The sequence below is a fragment of the Thermothelomyces heterothallicus genome (genome assembly GCF_042370625.1).
Source record: "Thermothelomyces heterothallicus CBS 202.75 unplaced genomic scaffold P884_scaffold_13, whole genome shotgun sequence".
Classification (NCBI taxonomy): Eukaryota; Fungi; Ascomycota; class Sordariomycetes; order Sordariales; family Chaetomiaceae; genus Thermothelomyces; species Thermothelomyces heterothallicus.
This window is the reverse complement of record NW_027192574.1, coordinates 826,245-850,926: the sequence shown is the minus strand read 5'-3', so window position 1 is coordinate 850,926 and position 24,682 is coordinate 826,245. Positions and strand designations below refer to the sequence as shown.

The following is a 24,682-nucleotide window of genomic DNA, read 5'->3' as shown; positions in this document are numbered from 1 at the left end:
CACTGCCCCGCAGCAGGGTTCCCCGCTAACACCTGCAGGAAGAAGCAGATAGCAAGCAGCACACATTTTTGGCCGTTTCCTGTCGCCCGGCGCCCGCCCGGTCCCCCCCCCCCTTTCTTTCACCATGTCCGCCGAGATGGCAAACGAGATCAAATTGATCAGTGGCCGCAGCCACCCCGACCTCAGCGAGAAGATCGCCAAGCGGTATGACCGATTCTCCGCCTCCTCCTTGCCTTCTCTCCCGTCTTCGGGCATCATCGAAGGAGCAAGATCCCGGAACCGGAGCAGAGATTTGACACGCACTATCGTGATTTCGCGTCCTGCGATTCTCGTCTGCTTCGCTGACGCGCCCGCGTTGTGCTCTCAGGCTCGGCATCGAGGTCGCCCGGACCGTCTCCCTCAACTACTCGAACCAGGAGACCTCCTTCACGGTCGGCGAGTCGGTCCGCGACGAGGATGTCTTCATCGTGCAATCCACCGCCACGGGCGACGTCAACGAGGGGTTGATGGAGCTGTTGATCATGATATCGGCGTGCCGGACTGCTAGGTAGGGGGAGGGGTTCTTTTGTTAAACCCGTCGGCGCTCTGATGCACTGCACCCGGCGTTGCGGTTGCTGACCTGTTTTTTTTTCCCGCGCAGTGCCAGGAGAATAACGGCTGTGATGTGAGCTCCCCGTCGCGGCTCCGGGCAGAGGATTCCCCCCGACCTTTCTGTCGGCGGGTTTGCTCACGCCGATGCTGACTCTGGCAGCCCAAACTTTCCCTATGCTCGGCAGGACAAAAAGGATAAGGTGCGGCGGCGATTTTCGGCGTGCTCTTTTGGATGTTTCCAGATGGCCGGTTGCTGACCAGAGACCGCCAGTCGCGAGCTCCCATCAGCGCAAGGCTGGTCGCGAACATGCTGCAGACCGCCGGTGCCAACCGTATGCGCCCGCAACACAACCCTCCCTCCCTCCCATCAACATATTTTGCGGCGGCCGTGCTGACTAGCAGCATTTAGACATCATCACGGTGGACCTCCACGCTTCTCAGGTAAGCTAGGCCAGTACGGCTTTGTCGGTGTGCTAGCTCGCTGACCATAACCTAGATCCAAGGTACGGCATCCGCCCTAGCCTCCGTTGCCTCCCAGGCGTCCGAGTATCTCGTCCACGGTTCTCGAGCCAAGGGCGCCAATAAACGAATGCGGATGATGCTGACTGAATTTCGGGGCAGGCTTCTTTAGCGTTCCAGGTATGATGCCGTACCTTTCTCGTCATGCACACAACATGGCTAATTAGCTCAAGTGGACAATCTGTACGCCGAGCCTTCTTTCCTCCGCTACATCAAAGAGAACTACAACCCGGAAGACTCGGTCATTGTCTCTCCCGATGCCGGTGGCGCGAAACGGTCAGTGTCTTAGACCCCTAAAATGCAAATAACCCCGTTTTGTTGGCTGACGGTGTATGAAGTGCGACATCCATTGCCGATCACCTTAACACTGCGTTCGCACTGATCCACAAGGAGCGCCCCAGGCCCAATGTGGTTGGCCGCATGGTAAGGCTGGAGACGGATGAGTGGTAACAATTCGCAAAAGGGCTGCCGCTGACAAGGCCGGTCCAGGTGCTCGTGGGCAACGTCCAGGACAAGGTGGCCATCCTGGTTGGTACGTGCTCTTCTCCCGGGATTTGGTTGGTTACTGTGCGTGTGAAGTGTTGACGTGGCTACAGATGACATCGCGGACACCTGCGGCACCCTCGTGAAGGCGGCTGCCGTGCTGAAGGAGAACGGCGCCAAGACGGTCATCGCCCTCGTCACGCACGGTGTCCTGTCCGGCAATGCCATCGAGACCCTGAATGCCAGCGTCCTCTCGTCTCTGGTCGTCACCAACACCGTGCCGCTCGGAGACAAGGTGGAGCGGGTGAGTTGTTCCGGTGTCCATGCCATGTCGGCAACGACGTTCTATAGGGGGGTTCGGCTAACCGCGTCCAGTGCCCCAAGCTGCGCGTTATTGACATCAGCCCGACCATCGCAGAGGTATGTCCATTAGTCCCAGCCAAGTTTGTCTACCGCTTGCTGACCCGTGAAACAGGCCATCCGCCGCACGCACAATGGTATTATTTACGGACACCCACTGCTGACCACGATTTTTTCTGTTTGTTATGCTAACCTCACCATGCAGGCGAGTCGGTCTCGTATCTGTTTACCCACGCCCCGGTCTAATCAGACCCAACGTGCCGGCGATGCCGGCCCATTTGCCGTCCGGCATTTGAATTTGACTAGATTTGAAAAGGAAAAGAACACAGAGGCAGTAGACGAGGGGAATTTGTTTGCATCAGGAAAAATCAGGACGCATTTTGATCACCTAGTTCTGCTAGGTTACGGAGTAGATGTGTGTGTATATCACGGCTGGCTGGAGTTCAGTGGCTTTCAAAATTCACTCAGTTAATTATTAACCATGCCGACCCTCCCCCTGCGTCTCTAACCTTGCTAGATACCTAGCAGTATGCTGTCGGAGCGTGTTGCAAAAGAAACAAACCAAAACTCCAGAAAGGGAGCGTTTGGTGGGATATCGTCGAATGTGGCACGGCTGCTTGGAGTCAGCCTCGGACTGTTTTTAGATGAGGATCTCGCTCTTCAGCTCCACGACTAATTACAGCTTTTTGGAGTTACCTCATGCGAGCTATAGTTAGTTAATAGCGCTGACTGTGCCCCGGATGAATAACAGGGGTTATTGACGAACTTAAACGAATACCTTATATACGGATAGTTATGAAGACCTGCTCATATAATTAATGCCAATTAATCCTCTCTAGACTAGGGTTAAACCATAAGTATCTTTGTTCTGTACGGTGAAGTGAGCCTGGTCAACTATCCGTAGTTCCTCGTTCAGGCTCATTGAGATTACAAAGCGAAGGACAAGCCTCTTCCAAAAAATTCTCTCTCTCTTCCTCATCCTCCTGGGCCTGGCCACCGCAGCAGCCGCGGCGGCGGTGTTCTGAAGGAAGCAAAAGTGACACGAGTACTTTGAGGGAGTTGGTTCGGGGTTGGACAACACAGATCGCCGCGAGAATCAGTGAGGCACCGCAGGGCTTCTATTATTATACACAAGTGAAATACCTATAGCAGGTCTCACTTCATTTCTCTTTGTTTATGGTTTTTCATTTTCCCGGCCCTATCAATTAATTATTCGAGGATTACAAATACATGATGCTCCCAAAAGGTTCAAGTAAGAAATGTCTAATGACCCCCCTCGGCATCCGAGGCAGACCGGTAGTGATATGATGCGGCTTTTTTATTGGACGCTGTCAATGCGGCTGATGGGCGGTGCCGCGTTCGACGGAGAGATTTCTGCCACGGTCAGGGATCATGGGCTTGCGAGCCTCAGCGACGTTTTAGACGGCGCCCCTCGTAACTATTATCCGGGGGTTCTGTAGTTATCATGTCTCTAAGGCCGGGCCCAATCTTCCGACATTATCTAATTATCTTGTGAACGTGGGGGATATAAATATCCGAAAAGAAGACCCTCATGGAAGCCACCAGAACTCGGGTAATCTCGCTCAGATACTTATTTGTTTCTATTGTTGGTTGTTTATTACTATTTTCATAATTCTCACCGCTCAAGAGTTCAACGGACGAACTCGACCGAAACAGAGGAGCATGAGAGAGAACACAAGACGAGTCCACCAAACCTGGCCATCAACCATCGGAAGTCCACCCTCCAGAACTCAACTCATAATACCCAAGAGGGCAATACAATCCCAGGAGTTCCCTCAGAGACCTCGGCCAGCCGAACCAAGGAAATGCAAGCCCAGGGGCGGGAGTTCGCCGTGTAAACTCAACCCACCGGAAACCCAAAATAACCAGAACCCAAAAAAGACAGGGCCGGAGAAAGAGGGGGTGCTTAAGCAACCCACCTCTTGGCCACCGTGTCGGGAGCAGCCATGGGCCGGCAGACCGTCTCGACCTTGCCGTAGTCCACGTGGTTGAGGAGACCGGAGGTGGGGAAGGAGACGGAGGCGTCGCCGGCCGAGACGGTTTGGGTGCCGGACCAGCGGAGGGTGATCTGGCCGCGCCAGACCATGGCGGAGCAGAAGACGGCCGGCGTGTCGGCGCTCATCTGGACGGTGGAGCTCCAGGACAGCTGGGCGGAGCGGCCCGTGTGCCGCTCCTGCGTCTGGGTGGCGCCAAAGTCCCACCCGGCGTCCAGGCCGGACTCGAGCACCCGGGGCAGCGATGTCTTGAAGGTCGTCTTGAGCGACAGGCCGTTGCTGGTGCCGCTCGTGAAGGTCGTCGAGGCGTCGCGCGCGGTGCTGCCGGAGAAGGTGTACGAGTAGTCGGTCCCATTCCAGACCGCCGTGCCCTCCTTGAGCGTCTCCAGGACCAGGCCGTCGTTGCCGGGGATCCTCTCGAAGACGACGTCGTCGACGACAGACTCGGACAGCGTCTCGAGAAAGATCGGGGCAACCTGGTCCAGGTCGTCGCCGGCCCGGCCCTGGAAACCGACCAGCACGCCCGAGGCCACGTTGACGGCCTTGTTCGAGAGCTTGGCCGTGTTATCGACGCCGTAACCCCAGGAGCGATGGTTGGTCGTGATGTCGATGCGGGCGGCCCGCGGAGTGGCCTCGGTCTTGGCCTTCCTCCCTTTGGCCGAGGGCGTCAGGGCCCAGAGCGTCATGCCCGTGATGATCTCACCCTCGTCGAGGGTAAGCTCCGAGTACTGGTCTTTGCGGACCCCTGCGATCATTTCGTTGCCGTCCGAGAAGACGGCGACGAGTCCCCGAAGGTAACCCTCGGCCCCGTTGTTGCGGTACAGGCGCAACGTCGAGACCGAGGAGCCGGCCGAACCGAGAATCGTGAAGGGGGCGCCGCCGCTGCCGCCCCCGATGCTCGTGGGTCTGACGCAGAGATCAGTGCTCCACGGTTCTGCCGAAACCAAGGGAACAAGGGCGCCCAGAAGGAGTATGAGAGAAAGGCGGGGGAGGGGTGACGCCCTGAGAGGCGCCCGAGAGCGAGAACGATAGCGAGCGGCGGGCCCGCGACCGAAGGACAATGCCACCGCGAGAGCGGCAACAGCCGAGGTGCTGACCGGCAAAAGGCCGGCCAGCATAGCCAAGATGGCTGCTAGGGCCGAGAAGAGGGCGCCTAGTGCCATGGATAAAATCTTTCTCGATATTTCTTGTATTTTCGTTTTAGACCCAGGCGAGATCGCGCAGAAAGGCAGATGAAAATCGCTTTCTTTGCTTGTCTTTTATTGAAGACAAGCCCAGGCGGGGAGCCGGATGTATACGCATGTATGTGTGTGCAGTTTGACAAAGTTCTGCCTTCTTGAGGGAAGGTAGGTATCCTCTTATACTTACGCGGGAAGGGGTTCGAGCTGCGTAGTCATCCTGTCACTTCAGACCATGTGAAAGTTCGAAATCGATTAGAGTTGCTTTGCTGCCAAGGGGACTCGTAAGTGCTTTGCAATGCAGCAACCACGGTGCGTCTGTCACCAAACCGCGCTTCACTTGCATGTCCGAGGTTTGCAGCTTGCTGCATGGATTAATTAATTATTCGCTGTGCCGAGATGGAGGCTACAAACCGGCTAAAGACTCCTCAACTTTTGATCGGTATTTCTTCCACTGTCTGCACTGAGGTGCTCTTGCCTCGTGAAACCTACGTACATCAGGTCACTTGTGAACATTGGTCAGCCTGCCTTCCTGACTTCTGTAAATACATTACCCAGACAACTACTTCTAGAAAGAGCAATTTTACAAGTTGTGGTCTGAATAAGGATTATTATCTCAGAAATGAAGCTAAAATCTACCTACCTTGATTATTACTATTTATTTGTTTAGGTGTTTTCACGCTTGAGTTTCTTGTCTTATCTACTTCGAATCTGCACCTCGTTCACGATATAATAAGCTACGCTTACCATTGTCTCCTTAGTATTACCTTACTTGTTCTCACCATTCGTCATTGTGCCAAGATCACGGCTAACTTCATCTTTGCCGGGTCGGACATAATAGGTCAATACTTCGCCTTTTGAAGGTAACAAGATAGACGCTCAATGATTGTAATAATAATATTCGAAAACCAGGCCCTTCCCTCTCCCATTTTGCCCCTGAATTGATGATGGCTCACTGAAGAAAAAGCAGGCATGTCGGTAAACGGGGATGTTGCCTGCATGCCTGCATTTGTCAAATGATGCAATTAATCCCATATACGTATGCATTTACTCCTAAGGTTCTGCATTGAAGAGCCTAATTACGTGTACGCCTGCTGGGTGAAGGACCTCGAAACAACGCCGAGACTGACGCAATCAAATGCAAGTGAAACGATTATCCCCTATGCAGCTCAACGTGAGAGACATCGGTGACAGCCGTACTACCACTATTATTAATGATTAACAAACTAATTAAATCGAAGGATGCATCTCTCGTTTAATGTAAACATTCCAGAACTCGGGGCTTAATGCTTTTACTGTTTCCATTTTACCATCGTGGTTCCATTATGTGTGGTTTGGGACTAATTACTATGAGTTCGGTAGCGGCTGGGAAATCCCCAAGTCCGTGAATTACTCCCGAGCCGGATTTCCATCATACAGTTGCATAGGTATTAGACATATTCTGCGGCCTAGTCCTTCTTGACTGTTTTTGACTGCTTTTTCTAGCTGATATTAATTACTCGCCGTATACGTCAAGTTGATAATATTAATTCGACCAATCTGGCATTGTGTGAAGGCCTGCCGAGGGCTAATGCAAAGCGGTTCGTAGCAGACTAGATGGGCGATGTAGGTCAGCCTTTTCATCGCTAATGGCTGTCAATGTGTCAGCTTGATGTCAGGTGAAGACAACTAGAACTGACAGAACAAATATATATGCAAGGAAGTTTAGAAAGCGAGCCGAAGCATCCAAGCCAACAAGACTATTCTTGGCAAGTCCCTGTCAATCACTGTGATCCGACAGTAGCCATAGTGTGCGATTTGTCCGTTATCGCGCGTTCTTCGATGAAATTTCGCGGGTTTAAGAATGGAGCAGCCTTGGGAACGCTCAAAGTATGCGCTTTACAAGCGGACTAATTATCACCTGAAAATTTGCTGGATTGACGATGAGTCGATGACTGACGAGTACCGGGCTGAGTTGTCCAAGACTGGCCTCCCAGGTTCTGGCAAGTTGAATATTGAAGATCCTGTCCACTAGGAGAGGATTGGAATTTGCTGGGCGGGTAAACGCGTTTCAGTCCTTTCGCGAAGATTCGAAGCGCGAGGGAGGGGATTGAGGTTGCGGCGTTGGGCCAAAGCAACGATTTCAGACCCACGGTAGAGATTTAAAATATCAACTGCCCCGCCCCCGCTTCCTCAGAGCCTTAAGGGTTCACGTTGGGCCACGATGCTTCAGCTCAGGTTGTAACACTGCAATTCCGCCTGCATGAACTCCCAGTGGGACAAGATCCGGAAATAAGCTCGAGTTGTCATCTCCGAAGCTGCTAACCGAACCTATTGGTGTGAACGAGCAGGCGTAGCAAGCAGTATTATGTTTGATGAGATTTCTGCTCGGATCAGTAGCACCTCAGGCATTTGCAATCACATTTGCAGTGCGCCCGCTCTTTCCCAACTTAGCTTATAATTAACCGTCATGGATTCGCATTTGCCAACCGAGTCTCCAGCATTGGGGCATTCCCGTTTCCGTCTTCGACCCCGCGAGATACGTACACGGCAAAGATAACAAGTCTTCCTTGGCCCCTTATTATTATTAATCGTGTGTTACTCTGAACCCTAACCTTCTCGCGTCTTTTTTTCTTTTCTCGTTACGCGGTCTCTATTTTTGGGCAAAAGATCGTAATGTGGCATGCGTTGATACGTAGAATACTGGACGCTTCGGGCCTCGTCCCGACTGGCAACCTGCCCGAGGTGCCAAAAAGCGAGAGCCTGCTGTGGCTTCCCCGGATACCTATCCCTCGGGAGCCAAGCTTTAGGGTGGGTGTTCGCGGAAGGATTACTTACAACGCTGCAACTCTGCCGTCGTGGAACGACACCGAACAGTGCTCGTGTCACCCAACTGTTGCAATCAGACATGCAGCTCCCGCGATTGGCAGCCAGCGACGAACGATAGCTGCCCTACCTTAGCTTTCCAAGCCCGCTCTTTCCGCCCTCACCTCCATGCTCCATCATGGGAAAGAAAATCCACATCTGCTCGGTCAAGGTGCGCCGACACAAGTTCCTCGCTCGACACTGAGCCTACAATTCTGATCTCGACATTGGCCAGACGGCTTCAGGACGGCATGATAACTCGAAGGCTACTGCCCCCACCGATGATTGATCCACGACCGAGCTGGACTTCAGAGGAAGGCTGCTTGGCTACCACGACCGACAGGAAGTACTACCGCCGAGGCAACGCCTTCATCAAGCGTTGTCTCCGTACACGCGAGTTTCTGCATGGACCACAGGGCATCCACGTCCCCAGGCTACGGAAGGAGTCCCTCAAGAACGAAGCCGACACACTGCGTTTCCTGAACCGCCACACCGATATTCCGGTACCCCTCTTATTCTGCGATTTTGAGGACGATGATGCTTACTACGTCATTACGGAGTACATCGACGGCGTCAGCATGGCTGAGCTGCCGGAACACCAAAAGGAGGTAGTCATTGCCGAGCTGGAGGAGCACCTTGCCCGGCTCAAGACGCTCAAGTCCAATCGCATGGGCGGGCCGTCGGGAATCGTGATACCACCGTACAGGGTCCTGTGCGAGACGGAGAGGGATGACTGGTCGCAACTCCGCCCGTCCGACCGCGCCGAGTACGTGTTTTGCCATAACGACTGCTCACAGCACAACGTCATTGTCAATCCAAGAACGCTCAAAATCGCGGCCATCGTGGACTGGGAGTATGCTGGGTATTACCCGGAGCACTTCGAATTTCCATTCTACAAGCGAAACGGGCCATCGGTTGCGCTAGGCGAGGAAGAGGACGATACGTACGCGCTGCTGGGTTTCCTCAACTCTCGGCTTGGGTGGGAGGTAAGTAAGAATGGCGGGAAGACAGTCCGGCGCAACTCTCTCTTGACCATTCACTGACGACGTGCCGCATGATTCCAGGGCCAAGGGCAGCAGTATCCTTCTACCTCACCAACGCACCCAACCTACCATTAATAATAGGTTGCACAAAAGAGGTTGTGGTTGTACTACGAAGTAATTAGAGGCGGTTCCACAAGGATTGGACGATTCGTCGGGCGCTGAGTAAAAGACTTGCACAACGATGCAACAAACGAGGCGTCGGGGAAGCAAGGCACATCGCCCCGAGCCGTTTGGTCCCCACACCCAAGGTTCAAGACACCAATCCCGGTGCTGTATGTATGTACTGCGTACGGACTATTTCTTCCGAGCGAAGCGGCTACAACAACGCTCCCCGCGGCCACATTGACCTGTCGCTGATACCAACCATGAATACCAACCCCAGGGATCCGTGAGAATGCTACCCAAAGAATGTCTCCAGAGAAGATTGATATCACAATTGTTGTAGACTAGCGATCGCCAGCGCACTGCAAAGCGGTAGGGCTACTACCTCACTTACTGAACCACCCAGCCACCATAGATGAAACACTTACTTTTAACACATCGGAACACGATCATTGTCTTGTACATGGAGGTCCTGATATTGAAAGGGAGCGACGATTGTGAATCTGAGGAGAGGAGAAGGCTTGTAGCTGGTGTGTGACGGAAGTGGTTCGCGTAGAATGCCGAAGTTTTTACGTCATTTGTCTCGCCGATACCCGTCATAATTAGGGTGATACTTCCGGATGCAAAAAAACTGTTCCTCAACATTAAAGGAAGGGTTAATTGCCCCTGTCTAACAAAACTCGCTGTTGTGTAACGAATCAAGCAGGGGGAACATCTTCTCGCCCAACCAGTTCTTTCACTCAGAGATGGATGACTCGAGACACCGGTCTCAAAGCCCACCTATGGCTCGGAATGTCGACTTTCTTGCCCAGTTACTGGGTCCTGGCGACTTCAGCGACCTCGCATTCTGCTGTCGTGGGGAGGTGTTCAAAGTTCATAAGGCCATCGTCTGTACACAGTCTGCTCCTATCAAGGCGGCCATTTTGGGGGGATTCAAGGTATGTCCGTAGAACCACATGCGGCCGTGCATGGTTCAAAGACTCGAGAGTGCTTACGAGTTCTAGGAGGGCGAGACCGGGTCGATCAACATGGACCACTTTCACCCTAGCATTGTGAGGAGGCTGGTCCAGTTCCTGTACACTGGCAACTATGACGACCTGGACGACAACTGTGGCCGATCTGTTCCCCTCGTCGGCCAAGAGGTGGCTCAGGAAAGACCGACTGACACAGCCGTATCCTCTACGGGAAATGGACACACAGAGACGGCCGGGAGCCAAGAGCGTTCAGACCCGCCGCCTCCGGCATCGCCGACACCGAAAGCGAACGTACCTCCCGTGCTTCTCGGTCATATCCGGATGAATTGTATCGGCGACTATTACCAGGTGGAAAATCTCGTGTCGAAAACAAATACTATAGTCGAGCAGCTCCTCCACGATCACAGCACGGACAGCTCGTGGGTCGAGAGTCTCCCCACTGTCATTGAAGAAGCGGTCCAGTCCACGGGAGATAAGAAGCTGCTCAAAGTATTGGCGGACGCGGTGGCAGATAACATATCGGCTATCGTGGACATGGACACATTCAGGAACCTCTCCGCCCTGTCCGACTTCGCATTCCATATTATTCAAGACTGCGCCCACAAAAATCGCGCGCTGACGACGGAGCTCGGGGCAGCACGGCGCGAGCTGGATGGCTCGAAAGCCCATACCAAGATGTTCAAGGACCATGAAGAACGGTGTCGGCGTCTCCTGAGCGGTAAATTGCAGTGCAGACACTGTGGCCCTGGGTTCTCCAGTATAACAGAAACACCGGGTTATATCCTCTGTTGCACCAGGTGTTTCACGAAGCACTTCCTGGACAAATAAAGAAGTCGTGGTCTTCTCGGCTTGGCGTTGTGAACAAGTTGACAGCCGACATGGAAGCCAACCAGCTCGTGTCCTCGGTGTTCTTCTCTTAACATTATCTGATGTAATTACAGAGGGGGCCCAACTTCCCTTCCAAGGTTTCTGATCAGAATGGACAATACCCGTCTGAGAAGTTCGGGTTTTATAAGTGGGAGAGGGGACAGGTCTGGAGCCAAAGGATAATAATATCGCGAAGGAACAAAACTGATGACGATACAAGGCACGACGGTTCAACGTTGTGGTGCGATGCAAAGAGTCAATTTTCCATGCTTCATATTTAAAGCGGGTCCCTGTGACGATAACTCTTTGTTCCTTCCCAATTGACAAGAGGAAGGGCAAGGCAATAATCAATGATTGCAAGTTGGTTCCGAGAAAACTGAGCGATAGGTAATTAACCGCAACAACAACAACAACAACAACAACAGGAACCATTAGCAGACCTGTTCTTGAACGATTGCCTTCATTCCAAGAAGGTTAATGGGCCCCAGCCGATGCTTTTCCCCCAACCCTCGACTTAAACCCCGGGCACCCGATCCGACTCAGAAGGTCAGAATGGCTCCCGCCTCGCCCGGAACCTTCCCCGCCACCGCGCCGGAGCCGAGCAGCGAGTACTCGTACCCGACCGAGTCCGGCGCCATGTTACCCTCGGGCGCATCGTTGAGACCGCCGCCGAGGTCCGTGTCGATGACTGTCGCGTATCTGGGGTGCGAAAAAAAAAGGGGAGGGGGGGAAACCCGAGCATGTCAGCATTTCCTCTTCTCCCCCCGTTGTCCACTCGACTCAAGAGAGAGAAAAGCAACGGCGGCAGCGCCCGTCCCAATAATTACTTACCCAACTTCGTCCGAGTCGCGGCTGGTGACGGGGACCGTCACGTTCCTGAAGACGTTGCTCTGAACCAGCACCTGGGCGCCCATCCGTGTGTTGATTGCCGTGCTCATGCTAATTAGTCAAGCCACAGTCTCCGGTCAGCCTTTCCCCCCCCCCTTTTTCTAATACTCTTTTCTTTTTGACGCGGGATACTTACTTTTCAAAGTACGAGTTGTAGATGTGTCCCGTCCCGAAGCGGAGCAGCGGTCCGCGCGAGTTGATGTTCTTCCAGTAGTTGTTGGCGTACGTCAAATGGAGCTTGCCCCGGTCTTGGCTACCGTTGCTGTCGCTGTGCCCGGCCAGGGATGCCTTCCAATGGTCGTGGAAGTACGTGCTGGCAGACGTAAGTCAGCCTCGCCTAATATGTTCTTGACGGAGACGGAGACGGAGACGGAGACGGAGACGGAGACGGCACAAAGGAAGGGGAACATGTCTCACTGGGAAATGGTGATGAAGTCGGAGCCGTGTGACGAGTCCACCAGTCCGTCGTAGTAATCCTTGTCGACGTCGAGGGTCGAGAAGAACTCGCAGTGGTCGACCCAGACGTTGGTGCTTTCCTGCACATCCAGGACGTCAGAGAGAGCGAAGGTCGGAAAGGAACGGGTAATTAGTAATTGCGAGGTAATTTAATTACCTACCTCAATCTTTAGCCCATCTCCATTGTCGGCCTCCACGAAGGAAGAGACGATGTTGCGCAGGATCAGGTTGCTCTGGCGCCGGAAATGGAGGCCAACACCCTTGAAGCCTGGGCACTCGGTCGTGGTAAGTTCAGGCCCCTTCTCCTCGAGCAAGACGGGGCCATGGTGCGCCAAGACTCACCTGATCCAGGCAGGCCGATGATGCTCTTGTTGCTGGCAACCCGCACCTTCTCGTTTCCGCTAATGACGCCTTTGACGACAACAATGGCCGGGTCGCTGTTCTTCTCGTTGACGGCAGCTGTGAACTGGGCCAGTGTTGATACCGTTGTCACAGTGCCGCCTGCACCTCCCTTCGTGCTAATATCCAATAATAAAGGCCGGTTAGCCGAACCGCTGTTTCTCTGGCTTGGTCAACGGATTTTATAATCTCACCCCCCGTTAAGCGTGGCGTAACCAATGTCGGCAGCATCGGAGATCCCGGCCCTTTTGGCCAGGCGGGGCGTTCCGGACTCGGGCTGAGTCGGGGTCGGCGAGGCCGCTGTCAGTGCCAGGAGCGAAGCAAGAGCAAGGAGCTTCATCGTGGGAGGGGTTCAAGGCGCATCAGCCAAAAGGCGCCCGTGTACTATGGGAACGGGATTCTCTACGGAGTACGGGTGAATGGAAATCAGGAAAGAGAGCGCAAAGGCTACCAAGCGACTAATTAGTTGGATAACTACCTCCTCTCTTCACAGGACTCATCAAGATTATATTGGCGACGCTTCCAAGGGATACAGCTGAGCTTCTATTAACGCCCCATTCCCGGAGCGAAAGCAGCTACATGTGGGGGAGCACCTGGTCAACATCTCGTATATTTTTCCTTCGGCGGAGAATTTTTTCCACAATTCGTCACATTCGGCCTCCTCCTTCCGTCCTATCCCTGGGCGGTATAGGTGATCAACGACTTGGAAAAAAAAAAAAAAAAAAAAAAAAAAAAAAAAAAAAAAAAAAAAAAAAAAAAGAGACCAAGGCGCTACCGAAAATCCCCCGTCATGTGCGGTGATCTGATTGACCTTTCAATCTGCGGCCTACCGGGCGGGAGTGCTTTCTAGGTACTTTGACGGTGGGTGTGCCACGCCAAGGCCACCCTTGTGCGTTTCATGCACAACTTCCCTAATATGCAGGTCAATGTCCCGGTGTCCCGAGGCCATGGGTGTCCTGAATTCGGTGCTACCTGCATGTCGGGATTGGAGAAGGCGTAGTAGTAAATATACATGAGGTACGGTGCTCAAGTTCCACCAATCCTGTTTTTTTCTCCTCTTTGTTTCCGACCACAGCAAGAGGTCAGGCCCACTTCGCAACTAAGCGTGCCGTGGATCTGTAATCTTGATCTTTCCCGGTTCGCTTAATAGGTAATTATCCGATGTGCCAGAACGCACTCGTGTATCTTCCGTATTTTGCTGGGGAAGAATTCGTGCTTGGAGGGGTCAAGAGCGTGCGAGTCAGCAAGAACGACATCACCAAAGAACGGCACGAGGGCAAAAAACATATAACACCGCTGATTCCCCCATTCGTCACCGACATAATCAAGTGCTGGTACGGCAGGCCAGGAAATTATTCTTTTAGTAAGAAGGATCAGAAAACAGGGGGCTTCGGGATCCCAAAACGGGCGCCTCTTCGACTCTTTAACGTTGATGCTGTCTGTTTTAGGAGAACGGATAAGCCGGCCTGTGCCGGAGAACCCGTCAGCTCTTGCTACGACACAATCCGTCGATCGAGAGCACTCCGATCGGGCAGAGAGCCCTCAGCAGGAAGCAGCGGGAAATATCGAGCATGGGCAAGTGGGAGGCCCATAGCTACCTAATTAACCAAACCACAGACCTGCATCACGAACAATACCTACCTTGGATTTACGCGTCTATTGGTGGCGACCCCGCAAGTCTTGCTCTCCCCGGCGCGACTTCAGTCTGGCTCGAAGTTGCTACCCAACCAACGTTGGCAAATTTGCGCCTGCTGCATTGTGGCGGACGGTCGGTGACCGGGGTTTGAGATTCAGCTCGCCACGGAGTCGCACAATGAAGACATTCAACCAGTCGCGAATTTCTTCTCGTGTTGTCTTTTGTTCCCATACATAATATGGCAAAACCCCTCAGTCCTGCCTGTGCCTCTGTTCGACGCAATAACTGCAAAGGATGCAGCCGTCGACTTCTAATCGTCGCCACCGTCGCTCTCTCTTCCATACTTCCGAAAAAAATTTACAGAGAAGACTCGCTATCTCCAGTTCTTCTTCTAAAACAATCAATCGTGAGCCATGAGTTTATACGATGCCGCGATTCACGACCGAATAGAGGAAGCACAACGGCTTCTTGACGAAGGTACGGACGTCAACGCTCAGGGTGGCTACTTTGGGACTACCCTCCAGGCCGCCGCATACTGGGGGAGCACAGGGGTCGTGCAACTATTTCTTGACAATGGTGCGGATGTCAATGCTCAGGGTGGCCAATATGGGACTGCGCTGCAGGCCGCCGCAGCGGTAGGGAGGATAGAGCTCGTACGCCTACTGCTTGACGAAGGTGCGGACGTCAATGCTCAGGGTGGCTACTTTGGGACTGCCCTCCAGGCCGCCGCATCGAAAGGGAGGATAGAGGTCGTACGCCTGCTTCTTGACAAGGGTGCGGACGTCAACCTTCAAGCTGGCCGATTTGGGACCGCGCTCCAGGCCGCTACAAGTTTTGGGGGGGGAGGGCCGGACGTTGTGCGGTTGCTTCTTGAGAACGGCGCGGATGTCAATGCTCAGGGAGGCCAATTTGGGACTGCCCTCCAGGCCGCTGCAGGGTGGGGGGAGGCGAACGTTGTGCGGTTGCTTCTTGAAAACGGTGCGGATGTCAACGCTCGATGTGGCGAGCATACAACTGCCCTTCATGCTGCCACGATCAACGGAAACAGAAAAGTCGTGTGGCTGCTCCTCAACGCAGGTGCTCAGACGAACATAATTACCGGATATTAGCGAGGCAAGGCCACTTCAGCTTGCTGTTCAAGCAGGGGACTTGGAAACTGCGCGACTACTCCTTCCACGAAGTACTGATAGCATGCGTTTCATCGAGGCTTCTACATGGAGATCCCTCCTGCCTGGCTCCGAGCGGCACCTTGAGATCGCCAACGGCCAGTCCATGGCTATTACGAAGAGGTCGGAAAGATATATATGGGATAGAGGTTACCCCATTCTTGGGGACCTCACCGCCTTTGATGCAGGGACCGATCATTTCATGGAAGTGGACAACCAATCCAGGCGCCTTTTGTACGTATTCTTAGTCCTCCTGCCTTTGATGTTCCAGCGCTCACATTAGGTTGGGTTAATTAGTGCGCTTGACGGCGGGGATCCCCTTTCATCTTCCTCATCATCAGGTTTCCGTTGCCGTTGGTGGCGCACAACTCGAGCGAACGGATTCGATACTGATTGGAAGGTCCAGCCCAATACAGTACCCAGTTTGGCGGCCCTGGATCAATTTCCAGCGGAAGACTGTAAGTCTCCTCTCTTCCCCTCCTCCTCCTCCTCCTCCTCCTCCTCCTCCTCCTCCTCCATGTCTACGTAAAATCAGGGTGAGGCGACTCTCTGCTAATGTATCAAGGCTTTGTCGAATGCGGCTTCAGTACTCGTGGGCTCATGCTGCCAGCGTGCGAAGACCCCCGCTGGCCTAGATTGTCGGATACCTCAGAGTTTAATATCCGAAAGCTCGAGGAGACTTACGGCATTGTATGGATCATGACCAAGCGTCAGGACAAGAGGGCCGCAGAGAGTACTTCAGGTTGGGAGTCAAAAACATTTTTCAGCACCTCGGAATACGCGCAAATACCAGTTCGTGCCACGGAACTTCTTGAACCCCTGGTCCAGCAGCTCCGCCAAGGATGGGTCCGCACCTTTCGGGCAGCGGAAAGCCGTCTGACGAAGATGGTGAGCCGAGAAAAAAGTCTAGTTCGAGATGAGCCTTCTCCCGTTAACTGGACTATTTACGCAGCGAACCGAGTTGCTGAGGGCTAGTGGAGGAGACCCGCGCCTAATCCGAGACTTGCTAGGTGATGCCCAGCTGTGGGATCTCTTGGGAAGAAGCTGCAACAGACAGATAGCGGAGCTGAAGGCATTTCAAAAAGCTTACGGGAGCAAACCGTGGACGGCGTTTCACGAAGACGAACACGTACTCGAGGATGTGAAGACATTCGGTGAAAACATACAAGAACTCGAAAGGGAATACGGGGATGGACTGAAAACCTTGGCGGACACGTCCCGGGATCTCATTCAACTAGTAATTACTGGATAAGAGTCCTTTCCATCCATTTTTTTATTAATTAACGGATGATTGCTGGCTAACCCCGCAACAGGAGTTCAATCTCACGTCGATCGCGGAAGCCCAGAAGTCGAGAACAACAAACCTGAGCATGAAGCGCCTTAGTTGGATCACTGTACGTGCCGACCCTTGGCTAGGTACCTTAATGTCTAATTAATTAGTAACATATCAATTGCTAACGGTTGGTATTGGCAGTTCGTCTTTCTCCCACTCATGTTCATCGCAGTATGACCCTTGACGCTATGTCGTTCTATCGCAAAGCCGATGCCTAACATGGATATATTATAATTATTCATTAATTAGAGCCTCTTTGGCATGAACGTCGACGTCTTGGCATCCGACCCTCCTTGGTGGATATATGTTCCCTTCGCGTTGGGGACCATGTTATTGACACTGGCCGTGTGGCTGATATTCAAGTACAGTGATGTCAGAATTACCAGCCGCTTCCTTTAGGTAGTTTCATGGTTGCTAACAACGTCCACAGCTGGAGGACAGGATAGAGCGTGAATTCAACCGTCTCATGAGGCGGCGGCGACGACGACCAGACCTCGAGAGCGGCCAGCAACGGCGCATGTCTCCGCGGCGAAGAACGGCAATGTTTCCGGCTCTTGGGAAGAAAAGGTCTTGATTCAGCATGTGTGGAGAACAAAGACAGCAGTAATGGCTGGTTAGTTACCGCTCGGGCAGTCCTCTCGGCGAGGTGATCCAGGTCGCTCCACCTCATTGATGTTCGGCTCGACAACCGTCAGCAGCGGCGGAGTGGTGGGTTCTCTTTGTGTAGCTGTCCTCCAGGCTGTAATTAGCTAGTGCTCAGAGTGTTCAGCCAAACTGGCCGTCGCTGGTCCGCGAGCGGCGCCGTTCGGTTCAGTCTTGAGCTCCTGCAGCATGCGGTCCATGACCTGAACGACCCGCTTCTGCTGGGGGAAAATGGACGGCATGATGTTGAACTCGTCGTGGCCGAGTTCGAACTCGTAAGGGGAATTGCAGGATTAGCATCCAGGCGGCATACAATTGCTTGCCCGTGTTACCCCATTTAAGGGCTGACCTCCTCGTCTCCGCGCACTGGCGGGAACGGGTAGAGCAATGTCTATGGGTAGGTAGGTGTTGAAAGCCATAACGTTAAGTCACTCGATATCAGAGACTGGGATGGCAGGGCGTATTAAGAGGGCAAATTAGGCATGTGTATTAGCGTTTCTCTCTGCTTTCATTTCCGCTTTAATTATTAGTCTACACAAGCTTCACTTCTGCCGTCTCACACATCCACAACAACCACCATCTTCCCACTTGCCCGGCCATCCTCCATATACTGATGCGCCTCTTGAATCTCCCCAAACTTGAACACCTTGAACGGCTTCGCGTCAAACTTGCCGTCAGCAACGGCGCGGACGATGCTCTGCAGCGGAACATCAGACAGGGGGAACTCGGGCGTGCCAAACACAAAACTGCCGAAGAAGCTGAAATGCACCCCGCTGGCCATCTGCAACAACGGGTTAAAGTCCTTGATAGGGTCGAGACCCCCAAGCCACCCCGCAAGACATAGCCGGCCGTCCCTCTTCACCAGCGTCAGCGACTCGACCACCGTGCTGTTCCCAACCAACTCCAACACCCTGTCAAACTTTTCCGCCCTCCCGCTCTCTCGCAGTCTTTCCGGCAAGCCGGGACCCTCGACGACGGCATCCGCCGCGCCTAGCGCCTTGAGCTCCGCGAACTTCCCCTCGCTCCTCGTCGTCGCCGTCACTAGCGCGCCGGCGTTAACCGCCAACTTCAGCGCCGCCCTCCCCAGCGCCGACGTCGCACCCCTGATCAGCAGCCTCTGTCCCGTCTCCAACCCGAGATTCCGAAACAGACAGGTCCACGCGACGCAGTACGACTCCGGCAGCGCGGCGAGCTCCGCCCACCCCAGCGCCGGCTCCTCGCCGTCCCTCGCGAGCGCCGCGATGTTCTCGACCCGCGCGACCGTGTACTGCGCGTAGCTGCCGGGGACGGTGCGCCCCAGGCCGCCCATGACGGACGCGACGGCGGTGCCGGGCGCGAGCTCGCCGCCGGGGCAGGCGTCGACGGTGCCGACGCACTCGATGCCGCTGATTGGGACGGACTCGGCCCACTCGCCGCGGCGCATGTGCATCTCGGCATGGTTGATGCCGAAGGCGCGGATTCTGATGCGCGCCGTGCCGGGCGTGGGCGTGGGGAGCGGGACGGTGCGGATGACGAGGTTGGAGGGGCCCCCGAAGGCGGAGATGACGATTGCTTGCATTGTCGAGGGGGAGTTGGTGGTCATTGTAAGGCGGTGTTGGTGTTGGCTTTAATGTTATCGGAATGGGGATATTGTTCTATTAATTAAATATTGTATTATTTAGAGGGGGGGCAATAGCGCCAATGCACTTTTGGGGGTTGAATGCTAGATGGAATCCAAGCTTATTAATTAGTGCCAGCGAACTCATCCACGATGAGACCATGGGAGCTACTTACTTTATATCGGCCTCGCGTCGTGTGCCACGACCCCCCTCCACAACCTGCCGAAGCCACCGGTACCTTCTCATATTCGTGAGCCAAATGCCAGAATAAGGAACGTGGATTCCATGCGGTGTGTGGCTGGCAACGCGGTGTAATTGGTGAGACGGGGATCATGTTGGGTGCTGATTAGTCGGCAAGCGCCCTTTGTAAGCGTGGTGAATTGGAGACCCCGCCTGAATTATCTCGACAAAATGTCGAAAAGCTGAATCTTGGGATGTGGTTGCTGACTTAGCACACCGGCTCGCCGCTCGCCCGATGTTTTCCCGGCCGCGATCCTGTTCGCGTTCCCGGACCGTCGCCGTCTCTGTAACGACTGCAAACGGCGCCAGCGACGGCAGCCGGAAGGCTCCGGACCGCCTCCTACGTGTTCGCGACAATCCCGTGTATTCGTGACGAAGCGCCAGGATCCTATCCCCTGTCGGTGTAGACAAGGCAGAATCTTGGCGTTAGTCATTTAGGGCTGTCGTCGAGGATACGGACCAACTACGTCCGACCCTCGAAGCTTAATACCGGGTCAGGGTCCAGACCGCACGCATGCATTGGCCTTCTCTGCGGGACTGGGCCGAGGCTGGCTGGTGTTTAAGCCTCGACTCTACGGCGTTGATGCTTGGCGATGGCGATGGCGATGGCGACTGGCGCGAGTAATAGTTTGCTGTCCTGGTTGCCGTTCTCTCCACGGGTTCCCCCCCCCCCCCAAAAAACACTAGCATCGGAATTTACTGCACACACACACATCTGATCGGGGGTTCACGCATCATTTCTTGTTCTGGAATGAAAAGAACAGCTTCGTATTCCGTAATTCCGCGTCATAATAATCAACTAATGAACAATGCTGAAGCAGACCCCCCCCCCCCGGGGGTCCGCACTTTGACACTCGCCAACCAGGCTAATATTCTGAAAACTCGAGCTCGCCGCTCACCGGCGCATACTGCGACGCGGCCTTCCCCCCAAAGCGCGCCTTCAACCACTGCTGGCGAGCCTCGGCATTACCATCCCACGCCGCCGGCGTCCAGCCCAGGAAGTCATGGAAGCTCGTGTGCCAGAAGAGTTCCATGGGGTTCTGGGGCAGCGCGGAGAGCTGGGACGGGTGCTTGCCGTGGCGAGAGAGCTCGAAGACCACGGCGGTGTTGTAGTCGACGATGACGGGCTGCGGGAGGGGCTGTGTAGGGTTGCGCGCCGTCGTCGGCGACGGGGAGCCGGTCCGCAGCACGACGTTACGCGCGGCCAGATCCCGCTGGTCGACGCCCGCGTGCCGCTGCCGCGCGACCCCGTCCAGCACGGCGGCGAAGATGGCGAGGCGGTCCTGCTCGGTGTAGGAGGCGAGCGCCGACGGCGCCAGGCACACGGCCCGGATGCTGGGGCCTTTGATGTTCTCCATGAGCACTAGGCGGACGGCCCGCTGTCTTCTTCGTCCCGCGTGGGTGATGGGCAGGGTGAAGGTCCACGAGCCGAAGTACTCCGGGGCAAGCAGTCCGGCGCCGCCGCCGGTCTGGGCCCTCTTGGCGAGGTGGTCGAGCGCAGCGGCTTCGTGTGTATAGTGGACATCGGCCTGCCAGGCGACAGGGACGGGCACATGTGCGGCCTCCCGGTTCTCGAAGGAATAGTAGAGCGGATCGAATATTTTGGCGACGGCCTCGTACGGGGCCGGCGGACCACCTTGGCCAGGGCCAGGGCCAGGGCTCGCGTACGGAGCAACAGAGCAAACCACCAGCTGCGGGCCCCGGCCGTCTTCCACGGCCAAGGCGCTGAGGATGGTAAGCTTGGCGGCAGGGGCGGGCGGCGACGGCGACGGCGGCGCGTGTGGGTGCTCGAGAGGAGGATATTCCATAACCAACCGAGTCTGGGTCACCTTGTACAGGTCGACGTCGCTCCGTTCCCGCCAGGTGCCCGGGCCGTGATGGGGATCGCCAAAGGGTGGCGGAGGAATGTGACGCTTGATTTCCACGGCAAAGCCCGGCCGGTACGGGCAGGCCGGCTTCTCCGGATCCGGAGGCGGACTCCACAGCTGCGGGGGAGGCCCGGGCTGCGGGGCAAAGCGCGGCCGCATATCGGGCAGAGGCGGCATCGGAGTCGACGAAGGCATGCTGGGGAGTGGGGAGGTCGATGGTCTTTTGGTAGATGGGCTTTTGGTTGATGGATTTTGGTAGATGGGTTTTTGGTGAATGGTTTTTTGGTGGATGGTTTTACGGTTACGGTCGATGGTGCACAAAACAGCCCCATTCCCTAACGAGGTATCTGTAAGTTCTCTACGCCCTTGCATTGACTCAGGGCAGTGTTAAAAGGGAACCGACTTGTGGTGAAGATGACGAGTTTTGTGAACCCCATCCCTTAGGCGATCACGGTTTGATTAATTAGAAGCTTGCGAACCCGCAGAGCACATCTCATGGCGAAGTCTAATAATACTTATTTGTGCCCAGTCCGGGACGTAGCGCAAGGTATAGATCGCCTTTTAAAAGTATTAGGCACCTAGGCACTTGATGACCACCTGACCTTAAATATCGACCTTAAATATCGCGACGGTTATAATGTAATGTGCAAAAGCCGTGTTTTGGATATAATATATATAATCGTTGTGCTAGGTCTCTGTACCGTGTGGTTGTACAGCTCGGCAATGTTGACATTTCAGCCAATTCCCCCTGATCTACTCCGTACCCCGAAACGCCCGTCCTTTGACACGTGCTGATCAGCTTAGACAGTAGGAGTAGGTCTACTGGATTCGTACCCGCGTGTGCGGGAACGATAGAAAAAGCGGAGGGGAGGAGCGGCGATGGGTGTGCAACGGAGCTATCTGAAAGTCGCACGGGTGTGTGAAATACAAGGGTTGGCCATGACGCACGGAGAGCATGGTAAGTTGGGGGACAATACAATTCGAGGGCAGGTTCATGATGTCCAAGAGAACGTCGCAATGTGACGGACGTGATGACGGGGGAAAGAGAAACCTGCAGATCGCCTATCTAAATTATTCAAGGCGGGAGAGAGGGAATCGCCAAAAAAAAAGGATTCACCATTCCCATAAAGTTGAAGTGCACAAAGCCCCCATTGGCCACGAAAGTATACATCTATTAATTTTTTTTTTAAAAAAAAGAGCAATCCAAACCATCTCAGCCAACTGAAACCCCACTCTCCGCAGCCTTAGAAAGCCGCGGCACCAACCAGAGTGAAGAGAAGCACAACACCGGAGATGACAAACGGGGCCTTGTCCAGGGCGGGAACAGAGCCGCGAATGGCGGCGCTGGAGCTGCTAGACTCGCCGCCCTCGGAGGTACCGCTGCTGCTCTTGCCGCCCGAGCTGGTCGAAGCCTGGTCGACGGCCCACTGGGAGCCGGGGCCCTTCAGGCCGGGACCCTTGCCAGCGCCCTCCTCGAAGAACTGTGTGATTGTAATCGGGTTAGCCGCCCGTTCAGGACATGCATGCTACTCAAAAAAAAAAAAAAAAAAAAAAAAAAAAAAACTGAAAAAAAAAAAAAAAAAAAAAAAAAAGACAAAACAAGGCTGGAGTAAATAGATAGACAGAGCGGCAAAGAACGAACCTTGAGAGCACCCTCGGGCGTGTCCGGGAGCACAGACGACTCGACATCCCAGTGGGCGTCCTTGGTCGGGCATTCAGAAGCCTTGGAGGTCTTGGTGTAGCCGCCGTCGTCCGTGGGGGCGGGCCACTTCTTGAGCGCAGCGGCAAAGGCCGAGAATTCGGGCAGCTCCTCGCGCTCGCCCGTCTGGTCGGCACCGCCGTTGGCCTGGCCGCCCTTGATCTTGACGATACCGTAGTTGTTCGGCTCCATGCTGTACTCGTACAGCAGGCCGCCGGAGTAGACGCCCGTCATGTTGCGGTGCATGAGCGACTCGATCTCGCCAAAGTCGCGCGGGTTGTCGATGCAGCCGTACTCGGACAGGAACAGGGGGATGCCGTAGCCCTTGAAGTCCTCGACCTTCTTGTTCCAGCCGGACGTGACGAAGTCGGTGCTGCACCAGGAGTAGTCGTTCTATGCGAAAAAAAAGCAGTTAGCGACGGGGGACACGTTGCTCATTGCTCGCCCTCCCGGGCAAAAGTGGGGAAAGGGGGGAGGGGGAGACCTACAAAAGCGAAGAAGTCGCTGCGCTCCTCATCGGAGCCGCAGTTGAAGTAGTGGGCAGTCTGCATCCGGTTGGTCGTCACATCGGCGGCCGAGTACCCGACGGGGATCTTGCGATAGCCGCGGGCCTTGATGTAACGGCGCATGTCACGGTCGGTGGCCTTCACGTAGGGAGCGGTGCGGGTGGTGTTGAGGAGGTCGTGGATGACCTCGTTGCCGGAGAAGAAGGCCATGGTGTTGGAGTACTTGGCAAAGGCATCGATGGTGGCAAACACGCTCTGCAGATAGGGCGTGTTGTACGAGCCGTGGGGGTCCTCGCGGTTGATCGAGTACAGCGGGTTGTTGGCGTCGAGCACAACGTAGATGCCGGCGTCGGCGAGCGCGTTCATGCACTCGTCGTGGTCCAGCGAGTTGTCGGTCGAGTAGACGCGAATCACGTTGACGCCGAGCTTCTTGAACTTGGCGATATCCTTCAGGCAGATGTCAGGGTCGGCCAGAGGGTCGACGTTGGCCGCGGCGCCGCCGGGCTGGTAGTCGATGCCGCGGATGTAGAACCTCTCATTGCCCTTGAAGAAGGCATTGCCCGTCACCGTGATAGGCTCGAGCTCAGTAGCGCGCGGCTTCGACCTGACGGTCGCCGTCGGGTTGCCGTGCACAGCGGTCGCAGCCGCGACGGCGGACAAGAGCGCTGCATTCCTCATGGTTGCCGAGTGCCTCGGGAATCAGATGGATAGTTGCATACAACAAGTTGGGGCGACAGTTTTGGAAAGTGCGGAACAACAAAGTTGAGGCCGTCAAGGAAACGGTAGATTAAAAACCTAGAAAAGACAAATGACCATCAAAACGAGTGGAATGGCCGACGTCGAAGAACAGGAACAATCTGCGGAGGAACGACTGACGCGAAGAAGAAGCGACGTTGGTGGTCTTTGAAGAGTGCAGAAAACCTGCCCGGATGGGGCACGTTTTGGCGGCACGGCGGCAGTTAAAACACACACACACCCACACACACCCTTGGTCCGAAAAGGGGTAGGAGCATAGCCACGATCCAAGAAGTCTTGGAACTCTTGGATCTGACTATTTCAATGCTGGCATTGCGTCTGCCAAGAGAGCGCCATTCCCCTGAAATTGGAGCGCCAAGCGCCAATGATTGCAACCTGTTGACCGTGTCTCCGAGAGCCATTATGAACCCGTTGGCTACACCGGTCTGTCTGTTTGATCTTGGCACGAAACAGGATACCCTACCATTTGGTTCGACATGGATTGCTGAGGATACAACGAGTGTGTAGCAAAACAGACGT

General features: G+C 54.7%; 9 protein-coding genes across 9 annotated transcripts; 4 read left to right on the top strand and 5 right to left on the bottom strand.

Moving 5' to 3' along the window:
• The first annotated feature begins 41 nt into the window (after positions 1 to 41).
• Positions 42 to 2,492, top strand: P884DRAFT_244883 (phosphoribosyltransferase-like protein). Its single transcript, XM_069440394.1, has 15 exons — positions 42 to 204; positions 368 to 547; positions 641 to 664; positions 752 to 791; positions 863 to 923; positions 1,001 to 1,032; positions 1,088 to 1,094; positions 1,213 to 1,230; positions 1,284 to 1,386; positions 1,449 to 1,533; positions 1,600 to 1,642; positions 1,707 to 1,897; positions 1,969 to 2,013; positions 2,069 to 2,090; positions 2,159 to 2,492. Exons 1-15 carry the CDS (start codon positions 125 to 127, stop codon positions 2,197 to 2,199), a joined length of 972 nt encoding a protein of 323 aa, XP_069297164.1. The 5' UTR covers positions 42 to 124; the 3' UTR covers positions 2,200 to 2,492.
• Positions 2,493 to 3,880: 1,388 nt separating this feature from the next.
• On the bottom strand, positions 3,881 to 5,131 carry P884DRAFT_300379 (uncharacterized protein; the record flags this gene model as incomplete). Its single annotated transcript, XM_069444760.1, has 2 exons — positions 3,881 to 4,874; positions 5,028 to 5,131. 2 exons carry the CDS (start codon positions 5,129 to 5,131, stop codon positions 3,881 to 3,883), a joined length of 1,098 nt encoding a protein of 365 aa, XP_069297163.1.
• Positions 5,132 to 8,103: 2,972 nt separating this feature from the next.
• Positions 8,104 to 9,108, top strand: P884DRAFT_285559 (kinase-like domain-containing protein; the record flags this gene model as incomplete). The annotated part of the gene is made up of 3 exons (XM_069443777.1): positions 8,104 to 8,162; positions 8,226 to 8,976; positions 9,055 to 9,108. Exons 2-3 carry the CDS (start codon positions 8,242 to 8,244, stop codon positions 9,106 to 9,108), a joined length of 789 nt encoding a protein of 262 aa, XP_069297162.1. The 5' UTR covers positions 8,104 to 8,162; positions 8,226 to 8,241.
• An 809-nt stretch (positions 9,109 to 9,917) lies between these two features.
• P884DRAFT_201840 (uncharacterized protein) lies at positions 9,918 to 10,937 on the top strand (the record flags this gene model as incomplete). Its single annotated transcript, XM_069438379.1, has 2 exons — positions 9,918 to 10,073; positions 10,140 to 10,937. 2 exons carry the CDS (start codon positions 9,918 to 9,920, stop codon positions 10,935 to 10,937), a joined length of 954 nt encoding a protein of 317 aa, XP_069297161.1.
• A 376-nt stretch (positions 10,938 to 11,313) lies between these two features.
• Positions 11,314 to 13,212, bottom strand: P884DRAFT_285557 (pectin lyase fold/virulence factor). The gene is made up of 7 exons (XM_069443776.1): positions 12,914 to 13,212; positions 12,663 to 12,838; positions 12,482 to 12,588; positions 12,282 to 12,400; positions 12,001 to 12,177; positions 11,808 to 11,915; positions 11,314 to 11,675 (listed from the first exon to the last, which is right to left on the bottom strand). The coding sequence occupies exons 1-7, from the start codon at positions 13,057 to 13,059 to the stop codon at positions 11,516 to 11,518; spliced, it is 993 nt and encodes a 330-aa protein (XP_069297160.1). The 5' UTR covers positions 13,060 to 13,212; the 3' UTR covers positions 11,314 to 11,515.
• Positions 13,213 to 14,768: 1,556 nt separating this feature from the next.
• On the top strand, positions 14,769 to 17,428 carry P884DRAFT_270336 (uncharacterized protein; the record flags this gene model as incomplete). The annotated part of the gene is made up of 9 exons (XM_069442337.1): positions 14,769 to 15,292; positions 15,537 to 15,755; positions 15,819 to 15,979; positions 16,087 to 16,409; positions 16,474 to 16,758; positions 16,835 to 16,915; positions 16,996 to 17,025; positions 17,104 to 17,226; positions 17,285 to 17,428. 9 exons carry the CDS (start codon positions 14,769 to 14,771, stop codon positions 17,426 to 17,428), a joined length of 1,890 nt encoding a protein of 629 aa, XP_069297159.1.
• Positions 17,429 to 18,052: 624 nt separating this feature from the next.
• P884DRAFT_244867 (uncharacterized protein) lies at positions 18,053 to 19,401 on the bottom strand (the record flags this gene model as incomplete). Its single annotated transcript, XM_069440393.1, has 2 exons — positions 19,270 to 19,401; positions 18,053 to 19,198 (listed from the first exon to the last, which is right to left on the bottom strand). The coding sequence occupies exon 2, from the start codon at positions 19,076 to 19,078 to the stop codon at positions 18,053 to 18,055; it is 1,026 nt and encodes a 341-aa protein (XP_069297158.1). The 5' UTR covers positions 19,079 to 19,198; positions 19,270 to 19,401.
• Positions 19,402 to 20,200: 799 nt separating this feature from the next.
• Positions 20,201 to 21,397, bottom strand: P884DRAFT_270334 (uncharacterized protein; the record flags this gene model as incomplete). The annotated part of the gene is made up of 1 exon (XM_069442336.1): positions 20,201 to 21,397. The coding sequence occupies one exon, from the start codon at positions 21,395 to 21,397 to the stop codon at positions 20,201 to 20,203; it is 1,197 nt and encodes a 398-aa protein (XP_069297157.1).
• A 1,049-nt stretch (positions 21,398 to 22,446) lies between these two features.
• On the bottom strand, positions 22,447 to 24,085 carry P884DRAFT_270333 (glycoside hydrolase family 72 protein; the record flags this gene model as incomplete). The annotated part of the gene is made up of 3 exons (XM_069442335.1): positions 22,447 to 22,683; positions 22,845 to 23,294; positions 23,390 to 24,085. 3 exons carry the CDS (start codon positions 24,083 to 24,085, stop codon positions 22,447 to 22,449), a joined length of 1,383 nt encoding a protein of 460 aa, XP_069297156.1.
• Positions 24,086 to 24,682: the final 597 nt, after the last annotated feature.